The sequence below is a fragment of the Aquarana catesbeiana genome, linkage group LG01, assembly GCF_042186555.1.
Source record: "Aquarana catesbeiana isolate 2022-GZ linkage group LG01, ASM4218655v1, whole genome shotgun sequence".
Taxonomy (NCBI): Eukaryota; Metazoa; Chordata; class Amphibia; order Anura; family Ranidae; genus Aquarana; species Aquarana catesbeiana.
In genome coordinates, this window is record NC_133324.1 from 500,041,644 (window position 1) to 500,057,299 (window position 15,656).

A 15,656-nucleotide genomic window follows, 5' to 3' on the forward strand; every position below is an offset into this window, starting at 1 on the left:
GCTAAATATAACCCTTTAATCAAAAAAATGCACTAAAGGTATATTTTCAAAAAAAGCTGAACATAAATGATTACAGGGTTATAGTTAGTTATTAAAAAATGTTTTTGTTGTAATTTACAGCTGCATTGAAGTCACTCGCTTTCTTAACATGAAGGTAGCTGAAGGTATCTGCTATGTCCTACAAACAAGGATTAGGTAGTTGTTTTCCACTTCCTGTTGATGGTTATACATAAGACAAACACAACACATTTTGGCATTGAAATTCAAATTTTGTTAGAGTTCAACAAGTTCTGGTGCACCGTGCATAATCTAGTTAATTATAGAGGTTCTGGGAATTCATGTTAAATCTTATTTCTCTCCCTCAAGTTAGTTACATTTTGAGCACCTATCTGCATTCACATGCAGTCGTCTGCAAGGTGAAGAATGGAACTTTTGGTCTGGCACAGATCTCTGTTATGATACCTGTATAAAAGAGGAATAAAATATATACAATTTTTATTCCTGATATGGTCTACTATTTAGCATGCTGCGGTGGTTGTAAACCTTAGACATGAAAAATGAACAAAGCACATCCCAGTATAGTTTGTACCAACCTAAATCCATAGCACCAAATCTGATTCCTCTCTGATCTCTCCTCTTTCTGATATCTGCATGATTCACTACTTCTAGATCAGCCTTTAGCCTGTAAAAGAGGGGGGTGTCACTTTCCCCAATCAGCTATCAGATTACACTCAGCTCTGTGCTCTAGTTCTGTGGTGTGTGATGAAAGATCCCCACCCCCTGCTTTGTGCTGCTCAGAAATGCTGTGTAAAATGTGTGTTTTGGAAGACTGCAGATAAACAGGTACAATTTCTGTAGAAGGATTTGTTTCATCTCTGTGTATCACTTGAGGCTGTCACTTCACTGGGTATATATGCAGGTTTACAACCACTTTAAATCCTGCATATTGTCTACTTTTTCATAAACTGTAGTAATCAGCATTGTGCACATGTTGTTCCATACATTTTTCAGCAGGATAAATAATTTACCTAATATTCAAACCCATACAGGGGAAAAATACAGACCATTTAGATGAAATGTTTATTGTATAGAGATCTTACAAGTATGAAACAGTAATTTGATGACACTGTTCTAGAAACAAAAAAGACTAGCCAGAATACTAACCAAATGCTTTTCAATAATTAAATTACCCAGCAACAGTACATCTTGAATATGACCTGTCAAAATCAGACAAAAGGGATTAGTAAACCTGATTTATAAAATGTATTTATGCAAAATAACTAAAAAATAAATATAAGCATTTATCAAAACCAAAAGATATTCAAAGTATCATTTCACCCACCTCACAGATACCCGATTAGCAATTTGTGCAATAAACATGGACACAGCTGCTCTATCAAAACGTAAAAAAGGAGTCCTACTATATACCCAACTGAACACCATTGTCACATATTACTGCCCAGTGAAGACTATTTTGAATAGAACAGGAAAGGGTTAAAGCCACGGACAGGTTTTTATCACGTGTCCTTGTTGGGGAGATTTCTTCTCACTTCCTGTTAGAACAGGAAGTAATGTGAAACCTTACCAACAAGGACACCACAGTTACTACTACGCAGTTTGGCTGTGTGACCTATCAAGGTCACACGGCCATACTGCGCAGTAGCTCACTCCCACTTCACCAGGAATCCCAGAAGCACAACATGGCTGTAGCCTGGTAGGAGACAGCACACAGCCACAGCGCAGGGGAGTCGTTCAGCATAGCCTAACAAGGACGTGGATACACATCCATAGACGTCCGGCTGCAATACCGGAACCAACCACCAGGGTTTTAAGACCAACAGCAATCAAGAGATGGCCCTACATCTACACACCATCTCTACGGTACTGAGAGTGCTGAGGTGTGGAAAGCTATCCCTTACAGCGAAAGAGAATTTGCCTACAACACTATACCACCTATGTAGTGGTACACTACCCATCCAGCTTCTATCTATATCTACTTTTATACATGTACAGACAGACTAGATTTGGCCCTCTAAGGCTCTGATGAAGAGGATAACCCTTGAAACGCGTTAGCCAACTATTTGAGTATCCCTTGTGGGGACCACAACATATATCAATCTACTAAATGTTTAACATTGCTCTTACCTATATGTATGAATACGTAGTATTGCCCTTGTATATATTTCTGTGTGTTTACAATAAACTCTTCGTTTCAATTATTCATGCAACAGGCTACGCGCCTTTCTTTTCCTTTTTCACATAATATTTCGGACTTCCCCTAGTCGACATAGGCAGCGTGGCTTGCATGATCTCTTCACATATACAACCTTGAGAAATACTACCACCCTTACTAAGGCCCTCTGCACCAGCACAGGAGATTATCTTTTCTGTTTATACATTTTGTAATGTACCTTGTATTTCAGGTTCTTACCAGTGTCCCCAAACCTTACTTCAATTACCATTAATGGTGCATATTTTCCAGATCTTTACACAGAGAACAATTAAGATGAGGACTGGCAGGTACATTTTTAGACCAAAAAGTACCCGACAGTTTAAAAGCTTTAAAAACCTTTAACTAGTAGTTTTTGTGGTGTAGCCTTGGAGAATACTAAATGCTTTATAGGACAAGGGCCAGGGAGACTAACAATGATTGCACTTCTCAATGAGATCTCTTCAAAACATATTAGTCAGCATAATTGTCTGACTGTATGTTGGCTGATGTAATGTTCAACAACGTAGTGCAACCATTTAAAAAAAAAAAAAGAAAGAAGATGATGTAGTGATAAGCACAGCCAACAAATATCACCCTAAGGGATCATGCACACTGCATCACAAAGAAGCTCAAAGAAGCTGCTCCTACAGGCTTTTGAGCTCTCATTTTTTCTTTGCCTGGAAACTCCCCTCCATGTTTGCCAATGTGTCCATGCACACTATAGCTTTTTCAGGGAGTTTACAGGCATACGCTCTTACAGGCAGAAAAAAAACACTCCCAAAAGTCACGTTTTTGAGAGGAGCTTTCGAGCAGAAAAGACACCTAAGGCCTCATGCACACGAGACGCTGGTAAACTCGCATTCAGTGGCAGTTGGACACTTTTTTCAACTGCCCCTGAACCCATTCAATGTTATCCTATGTGTCCATGTACACAGTCTCGTTTTTTTGGCGTTTTTTAGGCAGTTGCGTTTAACCTCGTTTTTCCAGAAGAAAACAAGAGCAAAAAGCAAAAAAATGGGTTCAGACGCAAAAGTTTTCCACGTTTCAGACGCCAAACGCGGGTACTGCGTTTAGCCGCATTTGCATTTATAAGTGTTTTTAAAGGAATATTTTACAACCCGACTTTGGGGCCCCATATCTCGGGGCCACTTGGTGCTAGAAACCCCAAATATTGTGTGCAAACACAGTGGAACTAGCACTACAACAAATCCAAATTTGGGATTGGATTGGATATTTTGTAGTGGATATGTTGTAGTGCTAGTTCCACGGTGTTAGCACACCAAATTTGGGGTTCCTAGCACCAAGTGGCCCCGAGATACGGGGCCCCAAATTTGGGTCGCAAAATGTCATTCTCTGCAGACGCTTCTAGACGCAAACGCGGCTAAACGTGGCAAAATGGGCATTTCTAAACGCCGGTTTCAGCTTTTAAAAACATGTGTTCAGAAGAGTTTGCACCAGCGTCTCGTGTGCATGAGGCCTTTGTGCCAAAAAACACGCCGAAAAGCCAAAATAGCACGAAAAAGCACAAAAAATAAAAAATAAAATGATCTGAGTGGTGGGTTTGTGAAAAAGTGGTCTTTTGCACTGTTTTACTGAGCTTTGAGCATAAGCGTTTTTTTTTCCCCCACAAACCCTTCCCCCGGCTAATTTTTATTATTTTTTATTTTATTTTTATGTGCGTTTTTTAGCTTTTTCACACTTTCTGTACGTTTTTGGCCACTTGCCCGGGGGGGGGTTCTGCTTGTAAGAGCGTGAATGGACACGGAGAGGAGTTTCCAGACAGAAAAAAATGAGAGCTCAAAAAAGCTCAAAAGCCTGTAGGAGCAGCTTTTTTGAGATGCGGTGTGCATAAGCCCTTAGACATCATCAGGTCAGACCTTTTGTATCTTAAAATCACAAAGAAAACACAGTTTGAGTTGATAGCGGATGCATCATCATGGTATATAAGACAACAAGTAATACCACAATGCTGTCTTTGTCCCATGTTCATTCACTCTCTCCATTTGTATTGTAACTCTACTGTCTCCCTTTACATTGTAAAGTGCTGCACAAACTGTTAGCGCTATATAAAGCCTATATACTAATAATTTCTCACCAGAATAGGAATATATGGTAAAAGTTTCCAATGGGAATCATATTCCAGGAAAAACTGCCTAAGCGGGGATTTCCCTATGCTTTGGAGTGAGTTTTTGCTCACTTAGAGTTGTACCTTTGAGGCAGGAAATGAAGGGATTTTTCCTTAAAGCGTTTGTAAACAATAACCTTGTAAAAACAGCGCCCATTCAGTTTAAAAGGAAAACAAAAAAGGCAAAACATTTCTGTATAGATTTAAAAAAAAAAAAAAAACCCATTATAAAATACCTTTTTCTCCCCTTTTCAAAAGTGATCACATTCCCTCTGTTCTCAGCTGCATAAGAGCTGGAAGGGAGGAAAAGCAACAGTACACTGAGCTTGCCAGTGAATGGCTGTGCAGAGAGGCTTGTCAGGACAAGTCAGATCATTGGAGGAGAGCAGGCTGAGTTCCGAGCAGAGCTAGAGAACTGGCCATGGTGTGTTCTCCTGCTTAGTGTGGTCAGTTTTTAATAGGAGAGAAGGGCAGGCAGGAACACCAGGGATTTCACACAAAGGAAGCAATACAAAGAGAACAGGATACTTTCTCATACAAGTCTATTGTACAGCTGGCACATAGCAGGAATATGAAATGCTGGGGTAACAAACACTTTAAGTAGAACACAGTTAGAAAATAAAACCCTAATAGGGGTCTTAAAGTTGTAGTGAACTCTGTACTACCACTTGTACCTACAGGTAAGCATAACCTGTAGGTACTGTGAATATCTCTTAAAATTTTCACAGTTTAGGAGATATTCAGAGTGCATGCAGCCGATGACATCATCGGCGCATGCGCTCTGAAGGTTTGGCTTACAGCGCCGAACCTTCAGAGCGCGTCATTGTGGCTCCAGCCAATCACAAAACTGGAGCTCGCAAACCCAGAAGACAGACAGGCAGAACATGTCAGCCCCCTAAATCGGTGACTTTACAGCGCTGGAGGGCTTTGTTTCAAGGTGAGTATTTCATGTGCTAGTATGTGATGCATACTAGTACATTATGTCATTGCCTTGCAAGTTTTTTTTTCTTCTTGAACATTGGAAGGTTAAAACCGCTTTAACCATTTTATATGGTTTTCAAAATTAAAATAAGGTGCAAGCTTTAAATATATTTTAAGAATATCTTGGAGAAAGACCAGACTAAAGCTACGTCAATTCATTAATGACTGGATTGTCATTTTATTTATACAGATTCAGATTCCTGCTGTACCATGACATTAAACTTAAAAAATAAAAATAAAAAAATGTAGGAGTCTTTTTACAAAATCTCACGCAGCTTTTTCCCAAGATTAACACATTATTCGAATTGAATAAATTCATAAAAATGCATGAACAATGAGTGAAAGGTATGTAATTCTTAGGTGAAAACATTTACAAATAGGCACCTAATCATCATACACATTGATAAAACCCCTCTGTATTCAATCACATTTGTCCCTGGAAAAGAAACTCAACCCAAATGCCATTTGGAAGTAGTTCCTTACAAAAGGTCAGGACATATTGGGTTTTGTTGTACAATTTATCAAGACGTATTAGGGTCCTTTCACACGTGTGATGCAATCAGGTCCTCCTGTCAGGTTTTCCGTTTTTCCATTCCTATGGACTTCCGGGTCTGAACAGGCCTGCTTAAAAAATGGAGGAGGCCTGCGTCCTCCTCCATTTGGGAGGACTAGATCGGAGGCAGGTGGGTGTAAAGGGACAGGGGAGTTCGTTTACTCCCTTTCGACCATACACGAGCGATCCAATGAGGTCCGCCTGTCAGTTTTTGCATTCCTGCAGACTTCCAAGTCCGATAAGGACTGCTAAGAAAAAATGAAGGCGGACTGTTTCCCCTTCTGTTGGGAAGCACTGAATCAGAGGCAGCAGGGTGTAAAATGGACAGTGGAGTCTGTTTACTCCCCACTGCCCATACAGCAGACTGGGGTCTGCAGAAACTGAGCGGACACAGATGTGTCACCCGCCTACTCTGCCTCAGATCCCTTGCTGATCGAACAAACTGTCTGTGTGAAAGTAGACTTGCAGATTATGATATCCGAATAAGATTTTAAAATGTTTCTATCTAGATTCTAGAACATACTTTTGACTTATAATTTTAAACCCAGAGCCATTTTGGCTATGCAAGTCACAACTTATCTTTTATTTACAAGTATACAGAAAGACAGTATTTACAAACAGCCTTTTTACAGAAACATGCCTGGTGGCAGAGAGGGGAACTTAAAGGACATATCTGGTGTAGAAAATCCACTTAGTCCAGCGAGCACCATTTGTCACATTTATGAGCCAAATAACCTAAAAAGTGAGAATAAACATGAATTACAAACAAACGAATAGCAGAAGGCATGTACTATACATTTCATAATATTTTTTGCTGCAAGCCCATCTTTAATAATAATCTAAAACAAAATGCTACCTTTAGGACTAACTCTAAAGGGTTTAACTTAAAACAAAAATGAAGCTAGTTAAAAAGAGGACACAAAGAGGTTGATTCACTAAAACTGGAGAGTGCAAAATCTGGTGCAACGGGTACCTGTTTTTGACAGGTACCGTTCCCCACTTCTGGGACACTGGGCCGCGGTCCGGTCTCCTGGAAGTTTGGCCCCCTCCTCCTTCCTCCGCCGCCAGACCAATTAGAAAGCGCAGTGCACTTCGCGCATGCGTAGTAGGGAACCGGCTGTGAAGCTTCACAGCCAGGTTCCCTTACCAGGAATGGTGGCGGCTGCACCCGACAGCTGATCCGAAGATCGTCTGGGGTGCTGACATTTTGGGCTCCCTGGACAGGTTAGTGTCCATATATTAAAAAGTCAGCAGCTGCAGTATTTGTAGCTGCTGACTTTAACATTTTCCGTGCAGGGGCTGGACCTCCTCTTTAATAGAGAGCGCTTTGATTCTTTCAATTTTTTATTCTGATCGGAATGGATGTGAGCATTGGACCATTCAGTGCCTGCAGTACATATCCCCTTGATAGTGGGAACAAGCGTTTATTGACCATCCTGATGGTTCTGGGGTCAATTTCTTTTTACTCTTTGTTATATTGCAATCATTTGCTAAAATCATTTAAGTTCATTTTTTCCTCATTAAATGTACACACAGCACCCCATATTGACAGAAAAACACAGAATTGTTGACATTTTTGCAGATTTATTAAAAAAGAAAAACTGAAATATCATATGGTCCTAAGTATTCAGACCCTTTGCTGTGACACTCATATTTAACTCAGGTGCTGTCCATTTCTTCTGATCATCCTTGAGATGGTTCTACACTTTCATTTGAGTCCAGCTGTGTTTGATTATACTGATTGGACTTGATTAGGAAAGCCACACACCTGTCTATATAAGACCTTACAGCTCACTGTGCATGTCAGAGCAAATGAGAATCATGAGGTCAAAGGAACTGCCTGAAGAGCTCAGAGACAGAATTGTGGCAAGGCACAGATCTGGCCAAGGTTACAAAAAACTTTCTGCTGCACTTAAGGTTCCTAAGAGCACGGTGGCCTCCATAATCCTTAAATGGAAGACGTTTGGGACGACCAGAACCCTTCCTAGAGCTGGCCGTCTGGACAAACTGAGCTATCGGGGGAGAAGAGCCTTAGTGAGAGAGGTAAAGAAGAACCCAAAGATCACTGTGGCTGAGCTCCAAAAATGCAGTCGGGAGATGGGAGAAAGTTGTAGAAAGTCAACCATCACTGCAGCCCTCCATCTGTCGGGGCTTAATGGCAGAGTGGCCCGACGGAAGCCTCTCCTCAGTGCAAGACACATGAAAGCCTGCATGGAGTTTGCTAAAAAACACCTGAAGGACTCCAAGATGGTGTGAAATAAGATTCTCTGGTCTGATGAGACCAAGATAAAACGTTTTGGCCTTAATTCTAAGCGGTATGTGTGGAGAAAACCAGGCACTGCTCATCACCTGTCCAATACAGTCCCAACCGTGAAGCATGGTGGTGGCAGCATCATGCTGTGGGGGTGTTTTTCAGCTGCAGGGACAGGACGACTGGTTGCAATCGAGGAAAAGATGAATGCGGCCAAGTACAAGGATATCCTGGACGAAAAACCTTCTCCAGAGTGCCCAGGACCTCAGACTGGGCCAAAGGTTTACCTTCCAACAAGACAATGACCCTAAGCATACAGCTAAAATAATGAAGGAGTGGCTTCACAACAACTCCGCAACTGTTCTTGAATGGCACAGCCAGAGCCCTGACTTAAACCCAATTGAGCATCTCTGGATAGACCTAAAAATGGCTGTCCACCAACGTTTATCATCCAACTTGACAGAACTGGAGAGGATCTGCAAGGAGGAATGGCAGAGGATCCCCAAATCCAGGTGTGAAAAACTTGTTGCATCTTTCCCATAAAGACTCATGGCTGTATTAGATCAAAAGGGTGCTTCTACTAAATACTGAGCAAAGGGTCCGAATACTTAGGACCATGTGATATTTCAGTTTATCTTTGTTAATAAATCTGCAAAAATGTCAACAATTCTGTGTTTTTCTGTCAATATGGGGTGCCGTGTCTACATTAATGAGGAAAAAAAAATGAACTTAAATGATTTTAGCAAATGGCTACAATATAACAGAGTGAAAAATTTAAGGGGGTCTGAATACTTTCCGTCCCCACTGTATAATTGGTTTCTATGCAGAGCTGCATCAGATTTTGCACTCTCCGGTTTTAGTAAATCAACCCCTTACCGTCACTTCCTATCTAGCACCAAATGTTAGCCCAAATCAAATCACAGAAACAGATATGCAGTAAGACTTACCCGTCTTCTTGTTACAACAGTTGAGCTATATTTAAATATGAGCTATATTTAAATCAGAACAGTCCAATAGGCACCAGAGTTAGAGCCAGTGCTCACACTAATCGGTGCTCAGTAACAAGGTTGTTTAGACACGCCCCTCTGCCATTATTTAAAGTTTTTGTGAGAACTAATATGGTTAGGGGTAAGGCTGTTACTCAGCTATGCCAGGGCAGAGCACTGGAGTGGGAGGGCAGAGAGCAGCAATATTACATAGAAAAAAAAGGGTATTTTAGAAAATTCCCTGACATAGCTCAGTCACAAATAACATGCAGGTGTACAGAACTACATTCTGATAGAAAGATGTGAAACTGGGCTTTAACTACTGCTGGCTCACTCACTGGCTCAAAAAACAAAAAAAAAAACAAAGCATAAGTGCAATATACAGTTAACACAGCAATCAAATTATAGTTTTCTGGAGTCGGGTGAATTCTGATTGGTAACCGTGGATTACTGTTTTTTGCATTCCTAAATAAATGTGTTTGACGCTAAACATCAAACATTAAATATAAAAGGCAATAGATTAGTGAAGTTCATATAGGGTATTCAGTAGATATAGTAACTTTTGTCACCAGAAACTAAAAAGACACTGGGGTTGATTTACTAAAACTGGAGAGTGCAAAATCTGGAGCAGCTGTGCATGGTAGCCAATCAGCTTCTAATGTCAGCTTGTTCAATAAAGCTTTGACATAAAAAAAAAAAAAAAAACCTGGAGGCTGATTGCTTTCTATGCAGAGCTGCACTAGATTTTGCACGCTTTGATTTTAGGAAAATCAATCCCACTATGTACGATCATCTGACATACTCCTAAATACTTTATAAATCTAAATCTAATTTGTGTATTCACTAAGGCATGGCTTACACAGTTGGCAGTAAAAGTAGGTGGTTTTTGTACGTTATTTCAATTAAAAAAAATAAATAAATAAAAAAGGAATTTAGGAGGTACCAGTATTGCCCCTGAATGCCTGGTAGCTGCTGCTCTTTTTTTTTTTTTTTTTTTTTTTTTTTGTATTCTTCTGTTATTTACACCTTTCAAAATAAAAAGGTTTGAAACATTAACTTTGTACTGTAGAACAGGGACCTGCCTGGCTGGATATAATATGGACAAATGGTATAAATAGCATCCCATACACTTTTGGAAAATCTAATGTAGACTGTATAGAAATTGTGCAATCAATTTGTAATGTGCATGCCCAGCCTAACTGTGTAATGCACTCCAGTAAACCCATCAAGTTTCACATGCTCTTCAGCCTTTTCATCAATTTTCCATTCCCTAAAAAAAAAGATAACTTAATCATATAGTTTGTGGAAGTTTATATTCACCTAACCTAGGTAAGTCTGCATTCTTAAAATGGCACAGGATCTCAAAACACCCTCACCAAACAATTGATTCTACCTTTGCATCAAAATTGTGTATATGCGGATTTTGATTATATTCAAGCTGCCACTTTAAATGATTAGTATAAAAGCAATACATTTTACCAAATAAAGAAGGGTAAATAGTAGCGCTAAATAAGTTTCACTCTTGGTGTCTGCAGTGGTGTGCGAGAGCCTGCTGACGCCGCCAGTCTCCAGCCTTCAGTTGCGGCGGGTCCGGGTCCATGCAAGTGGTCATCTCTTCCATCCAGTACTCTGACAGTGGCGCTTTGGAGTCTGCTGGTGCCGCCGGCCTCAGGTCTTCAGCAAGTCTGCGCTTGTGTACACTCAGCTGTCCTCCAGTCCATCTTGCCTACCGTTTCCTTCGCACAGCATACCACATTGCCTCTGCACATAGCACACAAGAGTCTTTTATATGGTGACAGTGCAGCATATGTATCATGAAATGGTGATAAAGAAGTCATGACTCTTAGAACCCCCTTCATGTTCTTGTTCTGTGTTGGAGAATGTGCAGAACACAGTACTAGACATCTTTGCACTATTGGAGTCTTCTTTTATGCTTTTTTTTTATACACAAGAGTAGGGCTGCAACTATTGATTATTTTCATAATCGATTAGTTGGCCAATTAATGTTTCAATTAATCGGTTAATAACCTTAAAAAAAAAAAAAGTGTGGTGTATAATTTAGTTAATATGTCAAGTTTAAAAAAAAAAAAAGGCAATTTATTCCTAAATATCTCTATATGCAGGGGTAAATATAAATAACCAACTATAAGGTTAGGGAGTAAAATCTTTAATCCACTCTGAGAATAACAGACAGAGGAGATATACTGTATATACTATTAGAGGAGATATACTGTATATACTATATATACTATTAGAGGAGATATACTGTATAAACTATTAGAGGAGATATACTGTATAAACTATTAGAGGAGATATACTGTATAAACTATTAGAGGAGATATACTGTATATGCTATATATACTATTAGAGGAGATATACTGTATAAACTATTAGAGGAGATATACTGTATAAACTATTAGAGGAGATATACTGTATATACTATTAGAGGAGATATACTGTATAAACTATTAGAGGAGATATACTGTATATACTATATATACTATTAGAGGAGATATACTGTATATACTATATATACACTATTAGAGGAGATATACTGTATATACTATTAGAGGAGATATACTGTATAAACTATTAGAGGAGATATACTGTATATACTATATATACACTATTAGAGGAGATATACTGTATATACTATATATACTATTAGTATATATAGTATATACAGTATATCTCCTCTAATAGTATATATAGTATATACAGTATATCTCCTCTAATAGTTTATACAGTATATCTCCTCTAATAGTATATACAGTATATCTCCTCTAATAGTGTATATATAGTATATACAGTATATCTCCTCTAATAGTATATATAGTATATACAGTATATCTCCTCTAATAGTTTATACAGTATATCTCCTCTAATAGTATATATAGTATATACAGTATATCTCCTCTAATAGTATATATAGTATATACAGTATATCTCCTCTATTAGAGGAGATATACTGTATATACTATATATACTATTAGAGGAGATATACTGTATATACTGTATAAACTATTAGAGGAGATATACTGTATAAACTATTAGAGGAGATATACTGTATAAACTATTAGAAGAGATACACTGTATAAACTATTAGAGGAGATATACTGTATAAACTATTAGAGGAGATATACTATATATACACTATTAGAGGAGATATACTGTATAAACTATTAGAGGAGATATATTGTATAAACTATTAGAGGAGATATACTGTATAAACTATTAGAGGAGATATACTGTATATACTATTAGAGGTTGAATCTGGTAAATATCACAACTCGGATCAAATTTTTTTTTTTTTAAAGGAAAAAAAAAAAAAAAAGTTAGACTGTTTTGCAGATTTTCAAACAGAACTGTAATATTATATGCTGGCCATACAAAAACAATGTCTTCTTTCAAAGAAAAAAAATGTCATTTTAAGAACGTTCGTTCGATTTTCTAATCGATAGTGGGGTCAAATCGATGTTTGTTTTCAACCACAGTGATGGGAAAATTTAGAAATAATAAAAAAACTTCTTGGTCAAAGGAATTTTCAAACAGTGTATGTGGTTTTCGTTCAGAAATTACAGTTTTAAAACAGAATGTTAAAAACAAGTGAAAATTTCAAACATTCTTTCATTCAGCGAATGTACAAAGATTTTTCGCATTAATATTTTCATCTGAAAATTGATCCGTGTCGGCCAGCATAAGGCTCAGTACACACCTATGCAGTTTGCTTTTGATCAGTTTCTGCAGTGCTTTTTGCTGTGCATGTTGATTTTTGCGCACTTGATTTTGCTGCGATTTGTGTTTTTGCTTTTTTTTATGCCTTTTTTTTTGGCCAACTTGTTGTTGGGCAGATTAAAAAAAAACACAAATTGCTGAAAATACGGACTACATGCTTTTCTGCAGCTTCTCCATTAAAGTATATTGAACCAAAAAAAGCACAGTTTTTACATTGAAAAAGGTCCTTGACCCTTTCCAAATACGCAGCAGCTGAAAAAAGCATAGATGTGAACGTTAAATGAACTGTGGTGCATTTCTGCAAAAAGCACCAAAAAACATATGGGTGGGAACCAGGCCTGAGACATTTAGTAACATAATGGAGTTAAAAAAAATAATTAAATAAAAAAATTAGTCCTTCATAGTACAAAAAGGAAATAATCGCTACTGTAAGGGTTTTTTTTTTTTTTTTACTGTGGAACAGTGAAAGTAAAATTTGCAGTAGAGATTATTTGCTCTTTTTGTACTATAAAGGGCTCATTTCATTGTTAACCCCATTATGTTACTGGCCGATTAATCGATTATGAAAATAGTAATCGATTCATTTCATAATCGATTAGTTGTCGATTAATCGATTAGTTGTTTCGGCCCTAAACAGGAGCTACTCATTCATCCATGAGAGTGGAGGATACGCTGTGGACCACTAATATCCCTGAGGGGTAATAATGCCTTATTGCCAAGCATTAGAGTGTGAGGCAAACACTGCTGGTAAGTACATTTTATGGGCGAGCAGTGACAGGCGTGACACAGGGTGTGGAGCGGACATTATCTGGATTTATCTTTCATGGACTGATGAATACGCCTGTTTAGTTGTGGATTTATTCACATTTGTACTTTTGGATCACCATTTGCACTTTGTCATCACTGGGTGTTATACAGTGTAACATGTGAAACTTATTTAGCGCTACTATTTCCCTTCTTTCTTTGGTAAAATGTATTGCTTTTACGTCTGCCTTCTTGCATACAATACATTTCCCAGTAGTACAAGTACTTGTAGTTGCTAGAGGGACCCTAAATCGATAATATATATATAAAAAAAATTTTTTTTTTAAAGTGTACACTTACACAATCATACAAAACATCATAAAAATGTTCCACAAAGCAATGAAGATCCGGAAGTATCGGAGGCTGAGCAGGAATTCACGAATGTTGTCTCCTGAAATAAATGGAAGAAACAGAATATACCTCTAGATGAGGAAAAGTCATATGTATAACAAACATTGACTGCTCTACCTTGAGGTGGAAAACAATTGGGGGGCTGGGAAGGGTGTTAAAGCCAAAACTCATCCTTAGTTCCAGAGTGACATAGGAATCCACTGGAACAACCTACCTGCTAACATATTCTTTAAGAGTGAACAGGCCAATAAGATGGCTACTAAGGCCTCATTCACACCATACGACAAAAAAACTGATAGAAAAAACACATGCAGATTTGACTTGAACAGGAATACTTTGAACTTATTCACACCATGTGCAAAAAGACATGCATTTTTTTTTTTTTTTAATTACTTAGGTCTCTGCAATGGCACAAGGAAAATAGTTGTTTTTTTATGTGCCGTGTTCACACCTTAAAGTAGTTGTAAACCTCAAACATAAAATATGAACAAAGCATATCCCTCTACAGTGTGTACTTGCCTCTACCCATAGCACTAAGTGCAACTTGTGTCTGTTATTTCGTTCCTCTGCTATAAGCATGAATCACTTTTGACAAGTTTTCCTGGCACAAAGAGAAAAACGTTGTCAGGGAAGGGACCTCCTGCTGGTTGATGGCCTCAGCTCTGTTCCTGTGTACTGTGTGGAGAGGGGTGTCCTTTCCCTCCAATCAACTCTCAGAGCTCCCCTCACTGAGCTTTACAGAGGGTAACTTCACCTCTCCGTCCCCTTTTTTCTGAACTCTCACACAAGCTTTATAAATTCAGCAGTTTGAATGGATGCAGAGAAGAGATGGCAGAAGGTAACCAGGTACAACATATATAGGAGGATTTGCTTCAGGTCTGTGTATAACCTGAGGCAAGTCACTTCACTGGGTATATGTAAGGGTTTACAACCACTTTAACATAGCATTCATGTGAATTTGCTCACAAGAAATATGCAACAAAATATGTAAGGGCACAAAGAAAACAACTGTTCTTTAGGTGCCCCGTTCACACCACAGTTTTTATGCCATGGGAATTTTTATGCAGAAAACTGCATACATGTTGTAGATTTCTGCACAGAAAAATTAAAGTTACGTACTGGTAACGTCTTTTCCAGTAGTCTTTCAGGACAGCCACCATGAGAGATAGTCTCCTCCTCTTCCTCTAGGAAACACTGCGCCAGCCCATAAATTTTTACTTCCCCCTGCCAGACCTCAGTATATTCCAAGATTACCTCCGGTCAGCTGGGGAGACACAAGAACACATTAATAACATACTATCCCATATCATTATCATGCTGCGTTCTGGTCTTTTATAAGACACCCCAAAATTTCGGGTGGGTAACTAGGGCTGTCCTGAAAGACTACTGGAAAAGACGTTACCAGTACGTAACTTTAATTTTCCCCCTTCGTCTTTCAGGACAGCCACCATGAGAGGATGAACGAGCACTTACCAGTTAGGGTGGGACTACAGCTTGCAATACCTTTCGCCCAAAGGCTTGCTCACTAGCCGACACCAGGTCCACTCTGTAGTGCTTTACAAAAGTGGAATAGCTGGACCATGTTGCAGCCCTGCATATTTGCTCTGGCGTTGCTCCAGCCTTTTCTGCCCGAGAAGCTGCCATAGCTCTGGTACAGT

At 38.8% G+C, this 15,656-nt stretch overlaps 1 protein-coding gene across 1 annotated transcript in view; it reads right to left on the reverse strand.

Annotated features, from left to right (window-relative positions):
• Positions 1-1,066: 1,066 nt before the first annotated feature.
• Positions 1,067-15,656, reverse strand: part of SMIM7 (small integral membrane protein 7) — a 68,593-nt gene continuing 54,003 nt past the window's right edge. Inside the window, exons 4-5 of the mRNA XM_073592845.1 lie at positions 13,948-14,038; positions 1,067-6,606 (exon numbers count right to left, since the gene is read on the reverse strand). Coding sequence (XP_073448946.1) covers positions 6,591-6,606; positions 13,948-14,038 — 107 coding nt within the window. The 3' untranslated portion in view covers positions 1,067-6,590. The remainder of the gene's footprint in view (positions 6,607-13,947; positions 14,039-15,656) is intronic.